The sequence below is a fragment of the Pleuronectes platessa genome, chromosome 14 (assembly GCF_947347685.1).
Source record: "Pleuronectes platessa chromosome 14, fPlePla1.1, whole genome shotgun sequence".
Taxonomy (NCBI): domain Eukaryota; kingdom Metazoa; phylum Chordata; class Actinopteri; order Pleuronectiformes; family Pleuronectidae; genus Pleuronectes; species Pleuronectes platessa.
In genome coordinates, this window is record NC_070639.1 from 9,825,932 (window position 1) to 9,852,678 (window position 26,747).

Below are 26,747 nucleotides of genomic sequence, written 5' to 3' on the forward strand. Positions count from 1 at the left end.
TTTGTAAAACTAACTCTAAGTAAGCGGCTCTGCAATGTCTTTCTGGGTGTATTGTCCTTGCAAGATAAAACTGGAGGCAACCTCAATAAAACAGAGTACAAACAGATGAATTAAAGTACACTTTATTTTCTGGAGTGGGACGTCTGGTAGTCACACAATCGTCTTAGAAAACTCCCGGGTTTAATATTCAGTAAATCGCAAAGGAGAGAAAAGATAAACCGGAGTAAAATTAGTGGTATCAAAATAAAATAAATACAAATTTGCACTAAACATAAAAAGTACACTGGAAATAATTCACTGCAGTTTAGAACAATGAAACGGTAAGAGTACAATTTATAAGCCCTTTTACTCACCCTGGTCAGTGCTATTTATAATGTGTTTACCAAATCAAAAAAGTGCTTATTACAGTCGCTCGGGCTCCTGCAGATTTCCATTTTAATTTGTAAATATAAAAATAAAATCTTAAATAGAATGCTTTCAAACAAGATCCCTTTGATAAGTAAATGTAAACAGTGTTTGGAGTTACCGTGAGCACATTCAGCATTTAGTAGTTGCAGCTAGGAGTGAGACGGAGGTATAGAGTGATGGAGTTCTGCTTCTGGTTCCGCAGATCTTTTAGAATGGGTTTCTTTTTTACTGCTCGTTTCATGCCTCCACAGTCCGTGAGGGCCGGTGGCGTCCACGGCGATGTCCATGAACCGATCTGGCAACCACCACTGCAGGAGAAGCAGGAAGAGGAAGTCTACAACAGCCACGAATGCAAAGATGGAGCCGGCTACGGGGCCGCAGTGAGCCCTAAGTCTCCGTAACCGTCTGTCCAAAGGCAGCACCTCCTCTCCAGCCACTCTGTCGTAGACCTGAGGGGGGGAAACCCAATGATGACGAGTCAAACGATGACACACACACGCACGCACGCACGCACATCATGTAAACAACACACCTCAGTGAAGTCCAAACACAGAGAGAATACATTCCTGTATCATTCCAAAGTAACAAAGAGCGAGAAGGTCTTAAGCCCATCGACAAGCTCTAACGTGAATCCATGTATTGAAGTGGCGATAAGATGTGACTGAGGTGCTTCTGTCCTCCATTTGGTGAACTTACTTTTTCAGTCCTCTCTGCAACGTTTCTCCAGGTGTAGAGGGTCTGCACACGTGAATGGATGGATGCGGGGGAGGGGACAGAGCCGGACCGCTGCCGGGCGATAACTGTTTCTAGGCCAGCACACAGCGAGCCAACAGTGGGCTCACACAGGGTGATCAGATCTTCAGGTAACACTTCAGGAATGCCGCCGACACGGGTGCTGACCACCTTCAAATTAAAAACAAAAACTTGAAGCACAAGCAGTGAAGACATATAGACCAGAGGTGTGAATGATGCCATATATGAGAGTACAACATAACCTGTTCTAGTATCAATCTAAAGTTTTGAACACATTCTTTGAAAGATTTAAACAGAACACAGTCTTAGTATCAGGTTGAAAACAATAATTTCATGGACCTCTTCTGGGTACAAGTTTCTGACCGTTTTAAATCAGAACTCCCTCAGCATGAAAGCATTGTGTGAGTGCTGCTGTGAGCGTGTACAGACACGCTCCAAATATGCATCCGGATCTTGATCTCATCTCAGCATCAGGAAACCTTTTAGAGAAAGGGCACTAGTCCCTTAGATTAGCTGAACCTGGTCACATTATTCTGTTATTTCTGTTCCTCAATTAATTGCCGACAGTACGGGTTTCTCCTCCTCTGAGGCCAAACACCAACTAACCAAACTTCCCCTCTCACATGTGACTGTCTGGCTCCTGCACCGCAGCTTCTGTCCTCCATTTGTAACCGTTATTGTCACGTATTGGCTTGTTTTTAATGATCACCATTTTCCACCAAAAATCTCGCTTTGCCTCTCCCCCCTTTTCTCGTCATTTGCTATGAAAGGGAATTGAGCAGCCACCTATGAGCACACCCACAGGAAATCTATGACAAGATTTCAACAACTACAGCAATATCATCCCAATTCTATTTAGACTTCCGCTGTGTTGGTTTGTTAAGTTCCTCTTTTATATCCATGGTTGGAAAAGTTTTTTTTTTGATTTAAATTTAAAACTGACTTAGAATCTTGATACCAAAAAGCTTAATATCAGCTTTTTGGTCGGAATGAGTTTTAGAATGCAAATGTAAACACAAATGTAAACAATCATAATCTAATCAAGTTTTGTTTAATATTGTTCCATGTAGATCCACTACCATAAATAATTCAATTCATGGGTAAATTATCAGCTGGATACTGTATCTTTGGACTGGAAAGCCTCGTACTGTCCGCCCCCCATCACACATCATCATTTCCTCTCATTAAACTGTTGCATGAATGGCACCAGACCTGAAGTCCACAGCTGGCTCCCTCCACAATGGCCATGCAGAACGCTTCGGTCAGTGATGTGTTGAGGAAGATGTGACCCTGCACCAAAACGCTGCAGACATCTTTATGCTCCAACGCGCCAAGAAGACGCACCCTGCAAAGTTCCAATTGAAAGAAGTTAGGCACATGCAATAAATAGGTTGTGGACATTCTTGTCTTGGATAATGCAACAATTCACTGTATTTCCACAAAGACACTCTATGAAATAATTTACAGGGACCATATCCTTAAAGAGGTTAAAATCATACCATCCTGTCAAATATTCTCAAGAATTATGTGCAAGACCTGTCATGCAGCTGGTACTTCTCTCTCACTTCCTCCAACACAATTCTCTTCGGCCCCTCTCCACCAACTAGAAAGTGCAGATCTGGATGTTTGAGGCAGAGCTCTGGGATTATGCCACCAAGAAGATCGATTCCTTATGAGACGAAGAGCAGAAAATCGGTGTTAACAATGAAAGCTATGCAACACATATACCACAACACTTTATATACTGATACTGGATTTATGTGGATGAAGAAATATGATTATTATGTCAGCCAATGTTCTCGCTTTTAAATAAAAGTATGTAAATGAACATTTATTCTTAGAAGACCTGAAGATGAATTGTTTTAAAGAGTTTTGTCCCTTCACCTAAACACTCCACTGCTTTGACTACAGCCAGCTGGAAATACCAAAACATAGCTTATACAATTGTTTTTCTCTGTACCCTTGCGGTAGACAAGACGGCTGATGACGACAATGGTGATTCTGTCGTCTGGGCGCTGGGAGGGATCCGGGGTAAAATCCAAAGGGTCAACAGCGTTGGGAATAACAGATACTATCTCTGGGTTGAGCGCTGCTCGGAGCACCGTGTTCTCTTTACTGGTGTACGACACACACACAATGTGGTTGGTATCACACAGCGTCACAGTCAGGAGCTTGTTGGTCAGCACAGAGCTGATGTCAGCGAAGCCAAAGAGTGAGTGGTCAGTGAATACCTGTGAATGATAATGGTCTTTAGATCATGTGGAGCACGGGTACAGGGGTAGATGAAAAGATTTTAAAATGTTTCATTTGGTTCATTATGAGTCACAAACCGTGTTCAGGCCCATGGTCTTGGCGTGGAACAGTGCATCATGGGCCAGAGCAGAAAACGAACTGTGTGCATGCACCACAGTGATGCGTTCTCTGAAGAACACACAGCGCAGCAGTGGGAGACTGTGGAAACAGGTAGTGGCTGTGGACTGGTTGTACATCACCTGCAGGGGAAGGTAGTAGACCTTAAGTCCATTGGTCAGGTACCTAAGACCCTTCCTCCTTCCATAGGCATGGGTGACGATTACCACCTTGTGTCCCTTTTCAACCAGACATTGGGAAAGCTGGTAAATGTGACTTTCTACTCCTCCCATATTTGGATAGAAGAAGTCGGACACCATGCAAATGCTGTGCTTCCTGTTGAGGACCCTGACAGACTCTGCAGGAGCTCCAGATTTTCCCTGAGATGAAGGATTGCTCAAAGCTGCCGCTCTCCTCCGTTGGCCCATGGCAGATTCCTTGTGTGGATGTGCACTGCACCAGTACTGTAATGAATTAATTCACCTGTTAGTGCATTAACACCAATTTATTTAAAACAGCCTCAACAGTATTTTAATAATCAGTTAATAAGTTGAACATTGATATACAACCCTAGAAAACTGAATGAAGGATTAATGATCATCACAAGTTCTCACAGCATGAGATTGTCATTAAATAATTTGTAAAAAAAACGTAAATATTCAGTTTACAATACTGTGCAATGTAGTAAATACAAGTATTCTACTGCCAACCATCTAATTGATTATCCTCTGAATCATTGCAGACTTCAGATAAACCAACACTTTACTTTCTCTCTTAGAAGGTCCAGTGTATAAGATTAAAGTGAAAAGGATCTATTGACAGAAATTTTATATAAGATAATCCCAGTGATGTTTTCACGAATGTGTTTCCTCTAAATTATACAAATTGTTATCTCATTTGCCCTAGAATGGGCCCTTATGGAGGCCACTATGTTTCTCATAGAAACCAGACTGGACACACTACACACCCTTTGAGTTTTAATGAAAACTGAAGGTTACCACAGGTTCTGGCTCATGTTGGGGAGGATGAGGTGAGGGGTGTTTAGCTGCAACAGGCAACTTCCAATTTATGTCACTAAATTCTACACACTGCAACTTTAAAGTCGTCCAGGATGAACACTTGTCATAGGACATGTGATATAAGTTATTTAGGTTTAAAACTGGATTTAAAAAAAAAAAACCACCCCATTACCCAGGAACCTCCTTTATGCTGCTGTGTGTATAGAAGACACTTCACTGACGGGTGACATCTCTCTGCTGTTCAGTATTTATGTGGGATTTGCTGACTGTCCTGAGCGTGTTAAGATGATTGTGTGATCGTTATTATTCAAAATGAGGGTCCACATAAAGGTCTACACAATGACATAGGATAAAACACAAACAGAGTATACATTTCTAAGTAGATTGCCATTATCTTCTATGTATCATCGTCTGAATCAATATCTATTAGCATCAAGCTAACCCCCTTCCTTCAGATACAACCTCTTTACAGACATATGATCAACATATAGTTTACACCGTTCAAACCGTAGCCTACCGTGGATAAAACGTCACTCTTGTTCCGGCCTGTGAAAACACACAGAACTACGTATTAGGTTCAGATTCATTTCTGCTCACTAGCCTCGAGCTAGCTCCGTAGCCGCCCGTGTTACTTCCTGTTATCTCACAACGTCAGACGCAGTGATGACGTAGCACGTCTACTGGGCGTTCCTTTACGTTTTGGTTGATGAGCACCGATTTTATTCTCAGTAAGTACCTTTAAAGCGTAAACTCGATTCAGGAATAATATTGCATACTATTTCAACTTCTGTAAATAATTATCTGTGTTGAAGTTAGGAATTAGGTGTGCAGTAAAACAGGACAACAACAACAACAACAACATAATAATAATGTATGTCTATGGAGTTGTTTAAAATGTTTTTCACTTATTTTTCCAAAACATTTTTCGGCTCGACCACATGATCAGTCATGTTGATCATGTGGGACAGCATGCTTTCGGTAACAATTATTTAAGTTCTTTAATGGGTAAATATGCATTTAGGGACTTCCTGATGCAAATTATATTTGTATTTGGCTAATCTTCCGATATTTGTTTTACATATTAGATCAACATATTATTCATTTCTCTATTCCTTAATATGTTTTCCAACCAATCAAGAAGAAGATATCAGGATATCATAATAAAAGGAGACATGCCATAGCTGTTAGTGTTCTTTATGCCATAAATAAAATTCTGCCTGAATTTGATCATCTGGGACACTTGTGTCAGACTTAAAAAAAAGAAGCCTAAATCACCTTGCTTTAAGCACACCAGGGGCAATATTAACCGATTGTAAAAAGTATAATGAGAAAATGAACAAGAAAATGTATATTATTCCTAAAAATGTCATAATTTATATTAACATGTAAAGCCATATTTATTTCATAAAGAACATTATCTTAAATAAAGAAACAGTAATATTGATTTAAAACATTATATTAAATGTGTATCATGTTTTAAGAAACCAATAAAATTTCAATCATCAGCAATCAACAATAACCATTTATTCATTATGTGATTTGACATTGGGGGCTTCTCAGGGAACCGACATTCTTTACAGTTGAGAGACCATTGTCCTCGATCACCCCATTATCATCTGTTCATGTTTTGTGAATGTGTATTTCCCAAAACGATTTACTTTATATGTAAATGTAAGGTAATGTAATAATATGCATGTGGCTGCTGAAAAAAATAGAAAATAAATGAAATCAGTGTTCTAAACTTAAATTTTTTGAACCAGCCTTTGTTTATTTACTTTCAGTTAATGAACTTATCTTGCATATATTGGCCCTCATGGTGGTACAGGGGAATGTCTGCGCGAATTTCTGGTAGATAATGCGGAAAACCAACACGAATATGTTTATTTGATGCCGTACCGGTTATCTCTCTCTCGCTCACAAATCTGTAAAAACAAACTGCTGAAAGTTCACACTCTTTCAGCTAAAAAAAATTAAGTTTGTAGTTGTTGTCTGTGCACATTCCCTGAACCAGCAATAAGCATGTTGGAACTCCAACAACAGAGTGACTGATTGCCAATATGATGAAATATTTGGCCAAGACTTTTAAGTGATTGGCACACATCACAGACTCAAAATGAGGTCATATGGGTGAAAGGATTATTATGCTTTCCTTCCAACGTATTTCCAAGGAACAGTAGGCTTACTTCCGGACTTTTAAAAATGAAAAAAAAAGTCACATATTATTGCAAGTCCCTCTCCTCCATCTTGCTTCAGATTCCTGATTATTTTACAGTTCTCAGGGTTGAATGATATGATCAAACATGCCACTGGGGCTCCGTCCAAAACCTACTACATATTACATAAAATTACATTAACCTGTTTATTTACAAAGGTGTAACAAATCCAGCAAAGCAACAACATTCAAATCAACCTGCCGGTCACATGTTACAGAAGAACAGATTTCAGCAGAACATATCCTTGAGCACCCCTCAGCCACAATTTCAAGTGACAGGTTTTAATGCCATGGTTGATTGGTGTAAAACAAAGAAAGTGCCTGTCATAGGACCTTATGAAGAAAACCCCCAATAAATGGATCGAAAACACCGTATTTGCTGTAGATGGTACAATTATAAAACATCGAAAATATTGTGTTCATAATATGCAGTGAATATTTTATACAGTTGTTCCAAACAAAACCATATTAATATACTTATATAGTAAATCTCTGTAATAATATTTTTTTCACATGTAATTAATGACAGAAAGTATTAAATCACCAAATGGATCACATTTCAGTTATTCTGTAAGGATGAACAACATTGAGAACATAAAGACTGAAAACACAGAGAAAGCAATTGTGATTTACTCAAGATTGTCACACTACCTATTAAGTATGTAACTCCATCGGAATCCTTTTAGAATACATCATACGTCATATGGTTTCGCAAATAATGTGTGATTTACCTCTGTCAAGGCATTTTGTGTTGGTTTGTTAAGAGAATTACAAAAAGACAACTGGACAGACTTCCAAGATACTCGGTGGAAGGATGTCTCAGTGAAAAACCCATGGAGATTTAAGGTGGATCAGAATCAGTGGTCACATCCACGATTTAACTACATTTTTTCAACATTGTGAGAGCGTTTTTCAACAATTTCCAAGTTTATCCAGAAAATATTGAATGGATCTTGATGAATAAATTCTGCAGTATTTGGGGGGCTATAATCCATGAGTGTGTAAAATTTGGTGCAGCTTGATTGAATTTGAGAGGACTATGGGCCTTGTCGGAGGTATGCTGTTGCCTTTGTAGTTAGTACTTGTTTTTAATATGAAGTTTCACTGTTGGTCATATGCTACAGGAACTACAGCAGTTGTTTTTAGTTGAAAGAGGATTTTTCACAATTCTTTGCTTTTGGTTATACCTGAGATGTAACCAAATACATTTAAACGTACAAGTTCAAGGTCAGACACATTACCCTCTCTTCCTCTTTCTCTTTTAACAGTTGACAAAAATCCATCTGTGGCTGGATACAGGATGAAACCTGTCTGGAAACAGCCTCCGCATGAGCTTGAAACCACATTCATTACTAACCACAGTTCAGGTGAAACTGTTTCCACATTAGAATTCAGCACAGAAGTTGTGACCCTCCTCTTCTCTTGTCCTTGTTATCAAATAAAAAGTTTGACCGATCAACACAGAAGAGTCCAGGTTGATTTAATGACTTACTCTCTCACCATGGCACCACAGACCAGGCAAAATCCGAGCAGCAACATAGTGGGGATGATTTTGAAGAATCGAATGCAGCCGTTTGATGTTGTTTCGACACGGGTTTGAGTTGCACTACCTTAAAATGTGCAAAAACATGACAATTAATAACCAACAAATCAATTTTTTCTCAATTAATTGATGTCATATATAATTAATTTTAAATATCCTAACCAATTCTTTGCGTTTTAAGATGTTTTTATTACATGCCGTAGTATATCCATCTACCATGTAAACCTACCTTCTTCCTTCTTACCTACCCACCTGCCTGCCTTCCTACAAACCAATCTACTAACCTACTCACATACTGTATACTGACCAATCTACCAACCCACATACCTACCCACCTATTGCTGCTTTTGCAACTAATATCATGTATTACAATTGTCGATGATAGCAATGGACGAGATACAGGATAACTCCCATACTCTCCAAAACAAAGAGTTACCTGAAATGCAGTAATAGTGAATGTTAGGGGTTAATGCCTTTGGCCTTCACGACCCATTTAACCTCTGAGGTCCACTTGAATTGAGTGGAGAGTTTCCTCTTGAAACGGTAGAGGCCAGTAGGAGCACCCATGGGGAACGTGTGCTCTATGTTGGTGGTGGATGAATTTATAAGAAGCTTTCCATCCAAATACCATTGAATTTCTGGTTCTCTGTAGCGTCCTTCTACATCACACTGGAAAAGGCTTAAACCCCCATTCAGGTTGCTAACATTGAGCTGACAAACAGTGTATGTTAATGGTAGTTTAAAACTGGAAGAAAAAAACTCTGCTGTAGATTGATTGGTGAATGGATGAGTGAACAGATACTGCAGGTATGCATCATGACTTACCAGACACTGTGAGGTTTATGAAAAATTTCTTGTACACTCCTTCTTGAAAGAAACTGCATCTGTATCTTCCCGTTTCATTTGTGGTGATGTTGACCAGGCGAAGAGAGCAGTTGCCGCTCTTCTCTCTATCATTCAGAAATATGATGGCTCTGCCCTTGTATGTTCCAACCAAGTCGCCTTGGTAAATCACAAGTACGGATGGTTCCATTTGCCAGTGCAATTCTATTTTCAGGGTACTGCGTGGGCAGTTGCATGGCAGAAGCACATCTTTTCCTGCGACGCCTTCGATGTTCTCATCTTTATTCGCTGTGGAACATAGACGATAGACCTGATCAACACATACACTGCAATACTTTAAAAACACAAGTTTCCCTGCTGCTTTGAAAATTGACTACTTGTATATGTTCTTCTTTATAGCGTTGATGTTAATAGTTACACAACAATAAATATATTATACACATCCCATCTTACAATCTCATATTACTATGACATCGTCGATGTATTATTATTTTACGCTTATTTTGTCACGGTATATAAATTTCATAATATTTGTACAACAGTAAAATTCACCTGTGCATACAAGTTAACACGTTTGATACTTAAAACATTTTAAATAGCTTTGTGGTGCTTTCCCCTTGATATCTTAAATGAACAGAAACTGGTTTCACGTGGCAAATGCCTAAGTAACTTCCACAGCTTGCAAAATCGCTCCACTACCCCTTTCTGAACTCGTGCACGTCGACACAACCCTCCCGCACCCTCAGATCTTCTTCATCCATTCCCCTCACTGTACCACCTGCCAGTTTGTCCACCATGGGAACTAGAGCTTTCAGCCGCTCTGCCCATCACCTCTGGATCTCCCTCCCACCAGACATTCGCAACCCTAACTCTCTCTCAATTTTTAGACTGATTTCATTACATGCATTAAATACTAGAGCTGTGAAAAATAACGCGTTAACGCGTTATGATTAAATTACAGGATTATTTCGTTGTTTTTTTTTAACGCATTTAACGCATGCGCAGAAGGACCTTCCAATTCCGCCGCCTCTGCACTAGTCGCCGCTCTAGGGTTTCGGTCGACGGCAGCTGCCATTCAAACAAACAAACAACATGGATAATTCTGATGAACCTGAGGACCTTCTGGACGGGAAGATCGTGTTCCAGAAAAACAAAGATCGAACATTCAGTAAAACCAAGGTGATATGCACACTCTGCGAGAAGACGTTATCGTTTCACCGTAGCAATACCCGCCTAACGCCGGGTTCACACCGGACGCGGAAGCGACGCCGAAGCGAGGCGTAAGCGCAGCGCCAATCCTCTGGCTCCCATCCACTCCCATGTTAAACCGCAGCGCTGAACACACCGGAGGCTGAAGCGTAGCGTTGTGCCGCGGCTGCCCAGCGCCGTGAAGCGATCGTTTCGGCGTCGAGTCTATTTTTTCCGCTTGACGCGAGCGTATCGCGACAGGAAACACACTGAAAAATGATTTTAAACGATATAGATGACATATTTTATATGATATAAATGATCAAATATGCATCCCATACTTTGTATTCACGTTTTGTTGTCTTGGAGTTTTAATTTTACCACTTTTACCAACCACATTATTTAATGTCCCCCTCTGCCCATCCACTACAGCCACACAAGCAGTCATAAAGATAAAAAAAAGAGGGGGGGGGGGGGGGGGGGGCTACGTATTCTCCACATAGGCTTGAGTGGAGAATACGTATTTTACCCTCAACACCCGACATTTACCGGAGCTAACAGCGGAGAAGTTCTTCAACATGGATGACATTAAATTAATCATTGAAGTGGAGAAGTAACTTGAGTTGTTGATTCTCAGCATATGTTGTATAAAGACAACACCACAAAAGACACATGTTGGGACGCTGTTGCAGTTAATGTTGGAGCAACAAGTAAGTATATGCTTGAAAAAAATTATTAAATGCCGTTTTTACTGCAGGCTGATAACAGCAGAAGTATGTGATATTATTAGTAATGCGCGGCGCTTTGGCGTCGCTACCGCGTCCGGTGTGACCAGCCAAGCGCCGGCGCGCCAGGGATTAGCGTTTACGCCACGCTTCGGCGTCGCTTCCGCGTCCGGTGTGAACCCGGCGTAACCACCGCAACGCGAAGCATGTGTTGGTCGGCGAGGGGCGTTCAAGTGGAATGCGCCAAACCAGACTCACTCGCCGGACACATTGTGCAAAAGAAGCGGTCAGCTTTACTGTCAGAGAATTTGAACAAGTTAGTTTGCCTCACCAACTGGCTAAAGACCGAGTAGCTAAGAGGGCCTTTAGAGGCATTAGATTGTATCATGGTGTGGTTAATGGTTGTGTGACAAAAAATATAAAAAATGTCAACCATCCTATGGCTAAGAAGCTCAAATAATTTCTGTTTAATTAAAAAAAAAAAGTTTTATTCAACCACACAATGGCTAAGGAACCCGAATTCTGTTTAGGATGAAGATTATATTAATGTTCCATATGGAAAAGCAATGATAACTGCTGAAGAACTGCTGAGTTGCAGCACAAAAGAAAAGTTAAATGTCATAAATCTTGTTTTCACAAAAATATTCCGAAAAAATCGGTAATGTGATTAATCATGATTAATCCATAGAAACCTGTGATTAATTTGATTAAAAATTTTAATCATTTCACAGCCCTAGTAATAATTTACAAGCCAGGCCTACAATCCTTCCACAGCGGAAGATAGTGTCAAACTCTACTGAGCAGTTTGAACCAGGAACACTTACCTGAGACAGCTAACACCATAAACACTCCCAGTAAGCATCTCATGTTAACCGATGAAGCTGTAAACATGACTCCAATCTGTGCTGTGTTGTTTGATTCCTTTGATTAAAAGTTAAGATCCGTCAAAAAGTTGTGTAAGTGTTGGAAAATCCCAGTCTTCAGGGAACAGAAGCGAGCCGTCCACACACGTCTTCTGTGAGCGGTGTGGGAGAAAGTGAAACCATTGATGGTCTTTGTTGCGACAGAATAGAGTCATGAGTTTCCGTAGGAGAACCCATACAGTTTGGTGAGGGCAAACTGCTGAGAGATTAGATTAAATGCCTTCTTCGGATTTACAAATATTCTAAAGTTAAATTGAACATTGCAGGAACCACAATCATGCAACACAGGTAGATTATAACAGGATCATTTCTGCCACTTTGTTAAAGAAATTATGACTTTCTAACTCCAAATAATTACTCAATATCACAAAAGTAATGACTCTCAACTTAATGATGATGAATAAGTAACTCAAAATAATAAATTATGGTCGCAGAATAATGACAAGGTGTCAAAAAAAAATGACTAACTCATAATAACTTGGTATTTCAAAACAATATTCCACTAAGTCAAAATAACAATATCCCAAAATAATGTTTCACTAACTCAAAATATTACCATCGTTCTTATCCTAGTAAGTCAATAATGACTTGCTATCTCAAAATAACGACTTAACAACTCAAAATAACGACGTATTAACTCAAACAATAATAACTAACTAATAATTAAAATATGCTATTTTATAATTAATTGGATCTCATAATCAAGATTTACTTACTTTACTTACCTACTATCTTACAATAAGGCGACTGACATCTCATAAATATGACTGATTCATGATTTCCTCTTACTATTGTATCATTCCGTGATGCACTATTTCATAATTTGTATGTTTTTAATCTAATAATTTCGTTTTTTTTACCATTTCATAATTTTGTGTTAGCTTTTAGGCAGTTCAAGTTTGGTGAGGGGGCAAACTGCTGAGAGATTAAATTAAATGCCTTCTTCGGATTTACAAATATTCTAAAGTTAAATTGAGCATTGCAGGAACCACAATCATGCAACACAGGTAGATTATAACAGGATCATTTCTGCCAATTTGTTAAAGAAATTATGACTTTCTAACTCCAAATAGTTACTCACTATCACAAAAGTAATGACTCTCAACCTAATGATGATGAATAAGTAACTCAAATTAATAAATTATGGTCGCAGAATAATGACAAGGTGTCTAAAAAAAATGACTAACTCATAATAACTTGGTATTTCAAAACAATATTCCACTAAGTCAAAATAACAATATCCCAAAATAATGTTTCACTAACTCAAAATATTACCATCGTTCTTGTCCTACTAAGTCAATAATGACTTGTTAAACCCAAAATAACGACTTAACAACTCAAATTAAAGACTTATTAACTCAAAACAATAATAACTAACTAATAATTAAAATTGGCTATTTTATAATGATTGGATATCATAATCAGGATTTACTTACTTTACTTACCTACTATCTTACAATAATGCGACTGATATCTCATAAATATGACTGATTCATGATATCCTCTTACTATTGTATCATTCTGCGACGCACTATTTCATAATTTGTATGTTTTTAATCTAATAATTTCGTTTTTTTTACCATTTCATAATTTTGTGTTAGCTTTTAGGCAGTTATGTTCTTCCATACTGATCTACCTCATCGTCAGATATGTATGTCCTTCGAACTAACACGCGCCCTCGCCCACGCCCCCTGGACGCAGCGTCACGCCACCGTCAGGAGCTCAGGAGCTCAACCGGGAGGAAGCATCGGGATCGGGATCGGAACACTCGGGCTTCCGCCGCGTCGACAAACACACACACACACACACGCGACCGTCCGCTTCTACGTGTATGTGCATTGATCCACACCTGTCCACTAGCGCAGACATCGTGAACACAGCGGGGGTCAGCCGGAGGAAGCCATGGGAGAGCACACGGCGTTCTTGCTGTTACTGGTGGCGACCTTGACGCTTTCAGCCGAGGTGAGTACAGACGGAGGACCGTGAGGGGGGAGGAAGAGTAGCTGAGCTGTCCCCGCACCAGCTCCGCTCATCGGAGGCCGGGGCCTTCGTGAAGCCGCAGCGGCCTCCAGGTGGACGGACGGCCGGGCGGGCGAGGGCGTACTCAAAATAACGGTTAAAACATGAACGTGAATGAAGTTATTGTTCTAAAGTGCAATTCGCTAACACGTCAGGAATGTTGTGTAACACGTCAGCCCCGCTGACATGACCCCCAGGCACCCCCGACCCCCTCACGGAGCTCGACCCTGTAGATGGTTGTCCGCTGACGGGTTTTAACGCCTTGATTCACCGGGTTTCACCGGGTTCAGGTATTTACTGCGCAGAATTAGCAAAGCGATGCTACCAGGCCCTGTCGTTGAGATGTCAGTGGGTGACAGCCTGGCTCCTGTCAGACGTGTTTTTTGTTTATCTCAGGATGATATTTGTTTTGAAATCTCACCTTTGTTATGGTACCAAGCCACTGTTATCTTCTACAGCTGGTCAGCGAGCTGGGTTCCATCCCACAGCCAGTGCTGGGGATAGGATCTGGGAAGCTAACATCGGCTAGCTTTGTCTAGAAAATGGCTCGGATTGGCATGGCAACCGCTCTCTGCCAACATGTCAGTCATGTAAAAAGATGTAGTCGGGTTTAGACAAACTAGAAACATACAGCAGCTACAACCACGTCGAATACATCTTTAGAACCTCAGCTATCATATTCATGACCAACACCCTCCAACAGCGACGTTGTTTTTCAGTTGTGCTGATGCGGAGCGGGTTGTGGGTTCTGCTGCGGGTCGAGCAGCTGTGGTGAGACGTCTGAGGAAAATGGAAAAATAAAGGATGCAGCCCTTTTTTTTGGTTTGACACAAGCAAGATGGCGCCTGCAGCTTACTGCTGCTGGACCGTGGACAAACATGCAGCCAAGGATCAGCTGGAAAAAGGGATGACCGAGGCAGACATTGCGAATTATAAGACCCACCTTGTGTTTTATTTCCACATGCATGCTGCGTTCGTGGATGCACGTTATTGAGGGAGAGTCTCTCTGAAGAGCAGACACAGCAGCTGCAGAGTCCTCAGCCAAACCCCTGTGTGCTGCAGTGGAAAATGTTCCCAGAACCAATTATGCAGGACAACATCAGACTTTTCTTAAAAACTGTAAAAGCTGTTTAGCTCAATATCCTCTACTGGACTTAAATGTAGATGTCTGGGGTTTAAAGCTAATGGAAAATGTATATAGGTGTTGCACAAATGTGGTGTTATTTTGACATTTTGCCATTTTGTTTTTGTACACCAGGCATTAGAAATACCAGGTTGTTTTGTAACACACTGGTGACTTACTTACTTGGAGTTCAATTACTAGACAAAACTATTTTTTTATAAAAATATAGCTCTGAGAAAACGCATTCCGAACAAAAGATTGGGTTTTGGGAGGTTACCCTAGCATTCTGAGTTGTGACCACAGAGTCTTTAAACCTCATTTTGTTTTATTTCCTGTAGCCTGTAACATGTTGACATAACACTCCTTGTGCTCAACCAAGCATTGGTTCGTGCTCTCACTGCTTACAGCTGCAGTTTTTCAATTTTTATTTAAACAGCACAAGCGAAGTGGACATGCCAAGATGGTCATATAGAAAATGGAATCGTACATTTATAGAAATAAATTGAATATATTATGCAATAAAGGTCAGAAAACTGGTTTAGTGGAGATGAATAATTATAATCTATTACACTCACAGGAAGCTAATATTATGCAGAGCTTCACTGGCAGACATTGCCTCAAATTGGAATTAGTAATTTAAAGACTGACAGAAGATGGCTTGGTGGCTTTTGTTAGCTTGAAAAAAACGGATTAGAAAGTTAAACACAGTGTAACTTCAATTTCTCCTCAAACCCGAATGAAGGTGAAGATTGAGTGCAGAGAGAGATGTCCTATTGAACAGGTGGAACAGATGAAAGCAGGTGGAACAGATGAAAGCAGGGGCAAACAGCTTGGTTTTATAGTTGTGGTTGAATACGTTTTCCACCCTCTGCTGTATTGTCTTATCTACACTCTCATTGCACTTTCATATAGGGAATGGATAAAGCCTCTTAAGACAAGCTAACAAAGGGGACATGTGCTGCATAGCAGCTTTAATACTTAGCTCTCTGGCTTATAGGCTCAATGGGATAAAACTTAGTACCTAGCCTTGCTTAGGCTTGAACCAGTAATGATTTTATTTGTTTATTCATATAATAACTTATAAGTACAGTGGTATTTTGAAATGATTCAAAGAGGCCTATATCCTTCTGATAAGGATTGTTCTTGTTCTATGTAGACAGACAGATGTATGTCCAGGATTGTATGAGAAAGGACGTTGAATAAACTGAGGGGATCTAAATATAAATAAGCTGCTTCAGGAGATTTTTGTGGTGAAGTGATACTTAAGCCAGTTTGGTGCAAATGGTCTTGATTGTTGTCTTTTCTTTCCCTTTGTATGACCAGGTGCCCACGGATGACTCCCTGGGTTTGCTAACTGAGCCCCAGGTGGCCATGTTCTGTGGAAAGCTCAACATGCACATCAATGTACAGACGGGCAAATGGGAGTCTGACCCTTCCGGCACCAAGAGCTGCATTGGCACCAAGGAGGGAATCCTTCAGTACTGCCAAGAGGTATTTAAGCAGAGACGGTTAGAGATAGGGACACACGCACAGAATCAGTAACCTAGCAAGCAGACAAAAGAGAAAGGCAGGTAATGTAATGACAAAGAACATAACTATCTCTCACTGGACCCCAGGTGTACCCAGAGTTGCAGATCACTAATGTTGTGGAGGCCAATCAGCCCGTCAGCATCCAGAACTGGAACAAGAAAGGCCGCAAGCAGTACCGCAGTCACACGCACATTGCGGTGCCGTACCGCTGCCTGGGTAAGCAGCTTTACTTATAAAGGTGTCTTCTACTTGGCGTGTTTGTGTGCAGGATTGCATGTGTGAATGAGGGCACTAACTACGTGTGACGGACAAATCCATGTTCACGTTGCAGTTGGGGAGTTTGTGAGCGATGCCCTGCTCGTCCCGGACAAGTGTAAGTTCCTGCACCAGGAGCGAATGGACCAGTGCGAGAGCCACCTGCACTGGCACACAGTGGCCAAAGAGGTGAGAAGAAACAAGATAGCATTTCATCATAACACATGAACTTCGTGTCGTTTTTTTATGCTCCCAGTATCATTATATGAACCGGTGGCTTTTTCATTCCACTGGTCCCTTTTTCTTCTAGTCCTCTGTAGGCTCACACTGTGACTCAGCACTCCTTCATTTTATCTTCCCACCACTCGTGTCTGCTGTAAAACCCCATTGACACTTTGTTCTGATTGTGTTTCTTTCATTCTTTATTTATTATCCTTTATTATTATTTCTGATGGTACCTCAATGTGCAGTCACCCCCGAAAACCAATTACAGTATGAGGACTGAAGTAACGGCATGTTTTCACCGTTTCTCTTTGGATGTTGTTCATATGTGAGAAATTGAGGCTAAGAAAACCTGATTAATGTCTGTTATTAAATTTAGTCCTGTGGAGACCGCACAATGAATCTCCACGACTACGGGATGCTGTTGCCATGTGGCATTGACCGCTTCCGAGGGGTGGAGTTTGTCTGCTGTCCGGCGGAGGCAGAGCGAGAGACGGAAAGCACTGAGGTGGACGGGGAGATGTCTGACGTCTGGTGGGGTGGAGCAGAGGCCGAGTACTCTGATAACAGGTATCATCATCACCAGAAACACATGTGCACACACATATACACACACTCGTTGATACAAATGCTGAACCAGCCACCCTCTTCCCAGCATGTCACGTCCAGCAGACACAGAGACCGCCGCTACAGAAGATGACGAAGACGAGGATGAACAGGCGGAAACCTATGAAAGGGACGATGACGAAGATGATGATGAGGAGGACGAGGATGAGGAAGACGATGTGACCGATGAACGGGATAGCGATGAGCGCAATGCTAACATTGACATGACCACCACTACCACGACAACCACTGAATCAGTTGAAGAAGTTGTTCGAGGTAAAAACTCAAGCGATCACACACCCGTTGTTTACATGAGTTCAGTCTGTGGATATTTTTTTATGGAAAATGTTTGTTGGGCACGTGACATGCCACATTTTTATGTTTTCCATGAAATTCATAAGCCCACAATTTTTCATTAATTATTAATATGCGTTTGCCTGTGTGCACACACCTCAGCTGTCTGTTGGGCTCGTGCTGAGTCAGGCCCTTGTCATGCCATGCTGGAGCGCTGGTGCTTCGTGCCTGCGAAGGGCCGCTGTGCCCCCTTCTTGTTTGGGGGCTGTGGGGGCAACAGGAATAACTTTGAGTCGGAGGAGTACTGCCTTGCTGTCTGCAGCAGCTCGTGTAAGTCCAAGGACCGGAGTCATCTAAACCCTGAAGTGTCTGCACCACAAGCCTGATTCCTGTCCTCAGGCTTCTCCAGATCGTCTCTGTGTCTCATTCGCTGTCTCTGTTTCTCTCTATCACGAGTGACTGATGGCTCTTAACCACACAGAGCACTAACCAGTGGATCCGGCTGCTCATCCTCTAGTACTGTGTTGAGCATTGCAGGATCATTTCCTATTTTCAACAAATATCAAGAAATATTTTTTTGTTCTAAGTTAAGCTAACTGCCTGCTAGCGGTAGCTTCATATTTAGCTGAAAAGGGGATTGATTTTCTCCTACAGCTTTAGACAAGATTATGAATCAATAAAATCCCACAATGTTGAGCCAGTCTTTATTTTTTTTAAAGGGGCTATATTATTATCTTATCAAAGCAGCTGGAAATCTGAAGGTTTTAGCAAACATTGCCAAAAGAGTTTATAGAGCAAAAAAGAGTAAATAGAGAGTCTGTTGTGGACTACTTTCAGCTGTTGATTAATACACAGTTTGGTTCTCTAGTATTTGTGGCAGATTGGTGTATGTGGGATTGACTTACATAAACTACAGTGCCCTTGTGGATCATAATGTAGAAACAGTTCAGTTGACTAATATGAATACTTAATCAGACAATACTAGGGTATTACGTTTGTTTGAACTCTGCAGTGAAATGAAAGGAGTAAAAAAGGCAATTGGAACGAGTGAGTGTTCATGTTGGAAAGCAGCCAAGATGCTCAGCCTGTGACTCACACATGAAGCCGGTCATCCTCTTCCATATCATTTAATGATTCTTTTCATCATTTTCTAACCAGTCACACTAACGGATACTTCTTACAGCATGTGGACATGGTGCATAAATACTCAACCTTATATGTCATTACGTGTGTACATGCATCTATGTACACGTATGCTTGCATGCATTCCAGCTGCAAGGTCTTTTGTTTGCTGCCGCTGTTGTACAGGAGTCTAACCTGGGAGTTTTTGGCCTGTAACAGTGTCCTCAACACGTGTTAACTAGCTAAGTGTCTCTGTGCTTGTGAATAGGACAGAGTGTTGTTAAAGATTAATGGGCAGATTTGCTGTTTCCACCCAGAGAAGCACCACACTCCTCAATGGTGCAGCGACTGCCCTGATCCTGACTCAACACTTTTCATCTTATCTCCAGGCTCCCACGTCAAACAAAGGCACAGGCGGACATATAAACACACTTACACTGGAAAACCTATCACCTTCACTCCCCTTACAATCTGCATCTCTCTTAAACTAGCATTTTTCTGTGTGTATCTAACATAGTATATGTTATTAACCAGCATTTAAACTTATTGCAGATTTCACTGTCTTTTAAATTCTGTCATAAGTCTTGTATATGTGTCTTGAACTGAAACTAATGTTGCCCTTTATAGAATGCTGTGTTTTAGACTCACTGTTCCAGTCGCTCTGCCTTACATCAGACTCTTTTCTCCACTGCCCTGCACTTGACACTTCCTTGCTGGTTCTCCCTCAGTGCCCACCATGGCCCCCAGTCCTCCAGACGCTGTGGACCAGTACCTTGAAACCCCTGACGACGACAGTGAACACTCTGACTTCCAGAAAGCCAAGGAAAGCCTGGAGGCCAAACACCGTGAAAAGATGTCCCAGGTGTGTGTGTGTCTACATTTACATCCCTAACATGACTTTTTTTCCACTGTCATGTGACAAGGCCATGAAAAGGTTGTTTTTGTGCCTGACGGGACTCTCATTGTCCAGGTGATGAGGGAGTGGGAGGAGGCAGAGAGACAGGCGAAGAACCTTCCGCGTGCCGACAAGAAAGCTGTTATCCAGGTAGCAAACACACACAAACACACACCACAACCTCTACTGTTATTGTGTTTGTTTTATAACATCATTTGTGAATGTCAATACTATTTTGAATGAAAACATTTGAGCTGCATCATCTTGGCGTTAAATGAAAGTCAATGTGAAACATGACCCCAAGCTTCAAATCATTCAATTTATTCCTTTATAAATTACTACTGATGACAACATAATGATCGTATTCAGCACATTAAGATATATTAAGCCTTGAGGTTCTAATATGAGTCATTGAAATGTTTTAATATTTCATGTTTCGACATGTATTGGACACATGGCCACAAGCTTAGAACTTGCAATATGTATCATTTTCAGTGCACGGTTATTATTTATCGAGATAAGCAGAGAAACCAGATTGAAATTTGAAAAGGAAAAAAAAATACATTTTCAACCCCATCTTTGCTCCGCAGCACTTCCAGGAGAAGGTGGAGGCTTTGGAGCAGGAGGCAGCAGGAGAGAGGCAGCAGCTGGTTGAGACCCACATGGCCCGAGTGGAAGCTCTGCTCAACAGCCGCCGACGCCAGGCTGTGGAAAACTACCTGAGTGCCCTGCAGGCCAGCCCTCCACGGGTAAACGTGCATGTTAACACACAGCCACAAACACACCTTTGCACTTTCTCAATCAAGACAATATTTATGACTTGCGGCCACGGGTGTGTTCATAGGAATTCATTTATACACTAACACCATAAACCCCTTCCACCACCAGGCTCGTCAGGTGTTGAGTCTGCTGAAGAAGTACGTCCGTGCTGAACAGAAGGACCGGCAGCACACGCTCAAACACTACGAGCATGTCCGTACAGTCGATCCCAAGAGGGCTGCACAGATCCGACCTCAGGTACTTGCATCACTGCGGTAAAACTTAAACAGGACAGAAAGATTTAAAATGTTTGAAAAGAGAGCTACAATTAAGTGATGTACATTTAAGTACATTTTCACATACAGGGTTATGTCTAATGAATTTGAAGATCAACAATTTTTTTAACCATTTTTAGTGTTTGTACTGGAACTTATTCAGTTTCCTTCGACCTTCAGGTTTTGACTCATCTCCGTGTGATAGATGAGAGGATGAATCAGTCATTGGGTCTCCTCTACAAAGTGCCCACTGTGGCTAATGAGATCCAGAACCAAGTTGGTAAGTGTCATCTTCATTCTTTATTCTTAATGGACTCGTGCAGGATTCACTTCTTCTAAATTGTGTCAACATATCTACATTTATGGGAGGAGTGCTCTATCAAGAAAATAAAGTAAAGGTTATATTTTTGTTCTTCATCCTTTCATTTAGTGATTCATGGGATGATATCATATATTTTATGCACAATAAGACGACAGACAGATTTGTTTTTCGGATTCTTTAAAAAACTTACCGAAGACGGTGACATTTTGATATTTCATCTTCTCAGCCATGAAGATCAATGCCATTCTTTTAACATCCAGCAGGTTGTTAGCTTAGCTTATCATAAAGGCTAGAAGCAGTCAATCTAAAAATTCACCTTCCAGCACCTTAAAATCTCACCAATCAGTACTTTACATCTTGTTTGTGAAATCTGGTCAAAAACCACAAATGTTGTTCTACGAAGGGGTCCATGGAAAGTGTGCACAAGTTCCCATTGACCCCTTCGTAGAACAACATTAGTGGTTTTTGACCAGATAACACAAACAGGATGTAAAGTATTCAACACTGGGCAAGACAGCAGATCAGCATTTTTTCCAAAGTATCAATCTATTCGTTTAAGTTAACTTCTACCGGCTTTGAAAATGTGCTTTCAGAGACCTTTCATTAACCTGTTGTAATCTAATGCAGATGTTATAAATCAATCTCAATCTGCTCATTACCAAGGACGAGGTCCAATTAAACCACCTTAAATGTGCTTTGGGAGAATCGATACTGCACTAATGAAGTAATCCTGCAACCTCCTGTAGTGCTGAGAGAGGATGAAAACAAGTTTTACAGCGTGCCCTGGGTCCAGTGATGAATGGCGTGCTGATAGCGCAGCATCTTTACAGGCTGTCTTTAATAATCAGGATGCTGTATGGACTTCACTTGGAATGCATTTTTTACATCTCTCTCACTCCCACTTTTTCCCCCTTCTCTCCCCCAGCTATCATCACAGTGGCTCTCCCTCACTCACTTTCTGTTTTTCCTTCTTAGCGGTGATAATGCAAAGAGTTCAGTCGGAGCTGTCTCAGCAAGTCTCTTCTCTGCAGAGCGACGGGCGGGTGAGTCGAGCTGCAGCCACTCTCATATGCATGGAGCCTGTTCTCTATGAACCCTCCATCTCATGTATATATATAAATAGAATCACCTCTACCCTCTACGAATGATAAAAGACAAAGTCAACACAGTCATACTCAGAGAAGCTAGCTGCAGAAAGCAATGAAACACCAAGGGGGCAGAGACAAAGGGTGTTTGCCCAGAGTTTGTTTCAGCTGATCACATATAGCTGTGAGTGTTATATGGCAAAGCGATATATAATAGAAGTAGAAACATAACCGATTAATTTGACAGGATACTGTTTCTAAAGGGCAAACCAGATTAAAGCTGCAAGGGTTTTAGCCATAATACATCAGCAAGCACGAGAGATATCCGTTTTGAGCAGATAATCATCAGGATTGGATTACATTTTCAAAGAAACCCTACCTGATATCAATGTTCTGTTGTGTTTGCAGGTGGACGGCAGGGTGAGCTACGGCAACGACGCTCTGATGCCTGATCAGGCCTACAGCTCTGCTCCCATGGACCCTGGCCTGGACGGACTCGGCTTCATCCACCCTGAGAGCTTCAATCAGCCCAACACAGAGAACCACGGTAACACCCACACCCACACCCACACCCACACCCACACCAACACACATACACACATACACACATACACACATACACACACACACACACACACACACACACACACACACCATTGAAATGGAAATACACTGAGACTCATTGATGAGTTCCAAAATGAGATATTCTCCATATAAAGTTTAAAGTCAACAAAAAAATTGTTTTGGAAAGGTGTAGTGAGTCATTGATGAGATGATTTCACATTTTATCATCTCTTTATTTTCACTTTTTATTCAGTTGAGCCTGTTGATGCTCGTCCAATTCCAGACAGAGGACTACCCACACGACCTGGTGAGTCATACCCTTCGTCACCACCTCTCTTGGTACATAGCTTCACGTCTTTGCATGTTACAGCCACGGACATATGGAATCTGAAGATTTGAAAAGATTCAGTAATTCAGAAATAGAACTGGGACCTAACCTATGAAGGGATATAAATCTTAAAATCTATTTTAAAACTGACTGGTGCCCAGTAAAGGTTGCCAGCTGAAGGCGTCGGGTTGTTCTCTGACTTGACCTTGAATACAGTGATTTACAGTACTTAAGACATGATGGTATAAATGCATGTATGGCCTTGTAGTTTTTGCAAGAGAGGAAGGACCTGACTTCTTTAAATGGAGGCCAAAGCTGTTCTGTAGGGAGGAGAAGGACTTTGTAGGGCAAGAAACTAATATTTTACCCAAAACCTCATCCAGCTAAAAAAATGTAAACGTACATAGCACTTTATTCCACATGTGAATATGATGTACATCCATGTAAAATGTGAACAACTAAAACCCATATTGACCGATTCAAAATAACATCAGTTTATTAATAGGTCACTTTAATATCAAGATATGTCTGTAATAATTATTGCATTCTTGAGTTTGCCCTTATCTTAATTTCTTATTTGCCCTTCTGTGTGTTCACGTTATTTTATTGGACACAAGACAACAACTAATATAATCTTGTATTTAGGACAAAGAAATGCTAATGCACACCTACTTAACTTTGTGCATGTTTGTTCCTTTAACCCACTTTGTCTGTGCTTGCTCTGGTCCTATCAGTGTCTGCCCTGAAACCAGAGGAGATGCCAAAAGTGCGGATGGAGACTGAGGAGAGGCAAAATGCTGGTTATGAAGTGTACCATCAGAAACTGGTGATGAAAACCATTTGATTTCGACATAACAGACTCATTGTTCTGGTCCTGCAGTGGCCTGTGCTTTGTGCACAATAACTCTTTTTCTTTCTTTTTATCTTCTAATGTAGGTGTTTTTCGCTGAAGATGTGGGGTCCAATAAAGGTGCCATTATTGGACTTATGGTTGGAGGGGTTGTCATAGCAACTGTCATTGTCATTACCTTGGTGATGCTGAGGAAGAAACAGTACACGTCTATTCACCACGGCGTAATCGAGGTAAGAATAAAGAGCTGGATGAACATGCAGCACAGAAATCCCTATTTCACCGTCTCTCCTTTTGTTTCACTGGCCTTTTTGTTTTCCCTGTGTTTGCAGGTGGATGCAGCAGTGACACCAGAGGAGCGTCATCTGGCTAAGATGCAGCAGAACGGCTACGAAAACCCCACCTACAAGTTCTTCGAGCAGATTCAGAATTAAAGAACTGCTCAACATTTTCTTCAGGCATATCCCTACCACACACTCTCACCACTCGAAGGGTCTGTTCCACTCAGGTCCTTTGCCCTCAGCTCCGACAAACTTCCATTTCTCACCTTGATGAGGGGGGGGGAGGGAAGGCGTGAAGACGAGACACAGGCTGGTTTTTATCTTGTTTTAAAGTTAGTGAAGGATACAGTTTATATCTCAGTGGGGGGTTTGGGCTAAAGGAAACTGACATGGAACAAATCTTCTAAATTCCAGATCCCTTGGTTGTACAGAGGAACACACAGCATACATTTACCTGCATTTGTTCAGACAAGGGTACCCTGTCTCAACTACCCGATTCAGCCAATGAGAACAAAAACGTGTTTGTATTGAACAGCCACCACCCTGTTGACTATTTACATAGTCAGGGCAGTACCAGAGAGCAGAAATATGTTAACCCCGATTAATTCCATGTCTCTCCTTCGTCAGTCCAGCTGGTAATTCGTTTTTCCTTGTTTCCTCAAACTGTCCCACACGACCCTGTTCCCCTGCTCTCAGATGACAGCTGTGCTGTTTGATGACATAACAGCTCTTAGAGCTGGCACCGGGAGGAGAGGCTCTCAAAGCTCCTCTCCGCACGATTAAAGCCCAAGTGTGTCAGGTTTCTTTTTCAAAAAACCATAACAAAAAAATGTCTGAAAAAATATACATTATCAAAATGTGTAAAACCTAAAAAAACCATTGAATGTTTGTTTTCAATTTTTTTTTTAATGTGTATTATATTAAGACAGAGATTAGCTGTAAGTATATGTAGTGCATGGCAATATTGATGACAGATACAGTTAACTGTATGTTGAGGTCCTCTTCCTAGATATTTCAGCAGGATGTACATTTGTAGTGTCTTGTTTGTGATCTTGTGATATGGAGAAGAAAGAGTATTCAGAATCTGGTCTGCTTCGTGCTCACAGAGACTTGCTTTAACTCAATCGTTTCTCTTTATGCTCATCTCCATGCTTCACTGTTGTGTTAGCTGCATGGGCAAAATGCTCTATACTGTATGTAATCTATGAAGTGTAATAGTATCCGAAAGGAAGACGATCGTGTTACTGTTTGCGTTCTATGCACTCTGTCATTTTGGAAGTCTGATTATTATTATTACCAAATATTATTGCTGTTAAGTCCCTGATGCCAGTTCACACTGTTGCTGCACATTGGGTTGTTATTAGAATGAGGATCCTGGTTTAAACTCCAGAAGGAAGGTTTCTCTGATAGTGTGTCATTCCAGATATTTTTTTTCATTCCAATTTCTCTCTTGATTGTAAGTATTTGGAAGATGGAGATCCAGTTCGCATTAATGCAGTTTCAATATCAAGCGTGGTCTTTTCCCCTTATTCACACATTTCTCATATTTAGCCTGTCTTTATGGCTGTGTCAGCAATATTGTACAGTGCAGCATTTTGGAGTCTGCGCAAGTATCTGATGATGGGAACGGATGGGACACGATAGTTCTACAAAGATCAGAGCAAGTTTCTCGATGGTCCAATCTCCTCTCCAGTTCCTCACCAAATCACACGTGCACATTCTATTTTTCTACATTTCCTGTGTATACATGTACAGTGTCATCTGCACATCTGTTGTAAAGTCTCTTAATAATCGTCACAGAGTGGAAGACACACCATTACCATTGACAACGGGATGATGACCACATCTCACATCAGCACCTTTCCCTCTCCCCTAAATTAAGTTATTTACGCCTCCACCTGCGGTAAACATGAATGTGACCTGCATATTGTGCATTTAATCCACAGAAATACAACACATATCACCTCTGCACACTATTTCCACATATGTACAGAAACACTAACTGATGGTCTTAATCAGGTGAATGTTTGAAATTTGTATTGAGGCTCAGTCTGGGTGTCTTTGAAGGATTGTGATGAAAAATAAGATGCTTTTGTTTCTAATTGATTCGGTGACCTTTCTGTGTGTGTAGTTAAATGAACCGTTTGCTTAGAGTAAGAGGAGGCTTTCTACACTCACTATACCATGAATAAAGTTTTGAATGTACGTAAAACTACCTGTTGCACTGTACTGACTCAATTTTGAAGTAATGAAG

General features: G+C 41.1%; 2 protein-coding genes across 6 annotated transcripts; one reads left to right on the plus strand and one right to left on the minus strand.

The window, feature by feature from the left end:
- Positions 1-106: 106 nt before the first annotated feature.
- On the minus strand, positions 107-12,115 carry piga (phosphatidylinositol glycan anchor biosynthesis, class A). Of its 2 annotated transcripts, XM_053439512.1 has the most exons (10): positions 11,865-12,115; positions 9,110-9,415; positions 5,047-8,351; positions 3,741-3,974; positions 3,492-3,653; positions 3,122-3,392; positions 2,698-2,830; positions 2,374-2,506; positions 1,105-1,311; positions 107-857 (listed from the first exon to the last, which is right to left on the minus strand). In XM_053439512.1, exons 4-10 carry the CDS (start codon positions 3,936-3,938, stop codon positions 558-560), a joined length of 1,404 nt encoding a protein of 467 aa, XP_053295487.1. In that variant the 5' UTR covers positions 3,939-3,974; positions 5,047-8,351; positions 9,110-9,415; positions 11,865-12,115; the 3' UTR covers positions 107-557. The 2 variants fall into 2 exon arrangements, with proteins under 2 accessions (XP_053295487.1, XP_053295486.1); XM_053439511.1 differs by having other exon boundaries at positions 3,492-3,974.
- Positions 10,197-26,708, plus strand: LOC128455715 (amyloid-beta A4 protein). Of its 4 annotated transcripts, none has more exons than XM_053439507.1 (18): positions 10,197-10,306; positions 16,429-16,596; positions 16,722-16,851; positions 16,967-17,079; positions 17,492-17,682; positions 17,768-17,994; positions 18,175-18,342; positions 19,863-19,996; positions 20,105-20,179; positions 20,620-20,778; positions 20,918-21,046; positions 21,244-21,343; positions 22,361-22,428; positions 22,879-23,017; positions 23,288-23,341; positions 24,097-24,188; positions 24,299-24,445; positions 24,545-26,708. In XM_053439507.1, exons 1-18 carry the CDS (start codon positions 10,220-10,222, stop codon positions 24,644-24,646), a joined length of 2,283 nt encoding a protein of 760 aa, XP_053295482.1. In that variant the 5' UTR covers positions 10,197-10,219; the 3' UTR covers positions 24,647-26,708. The 4 variants fall into 4 exon arrangements, with proteins under 4 accessions (XP_053295482.1, XP_053295484.1, XP_053295483.1 ...); XM_053439508.1 differs by lacking the exon at positions 10,197-10,306 and adding an exon at positions 13,668-13,925; XM_053439509.1 differs by lacking the exon at positions 18,175-18,342 and having other exon boundaries at positions 10,205-10,306.
- Positions 26,709-26,747: the final 39 nt, after the last annotated feature.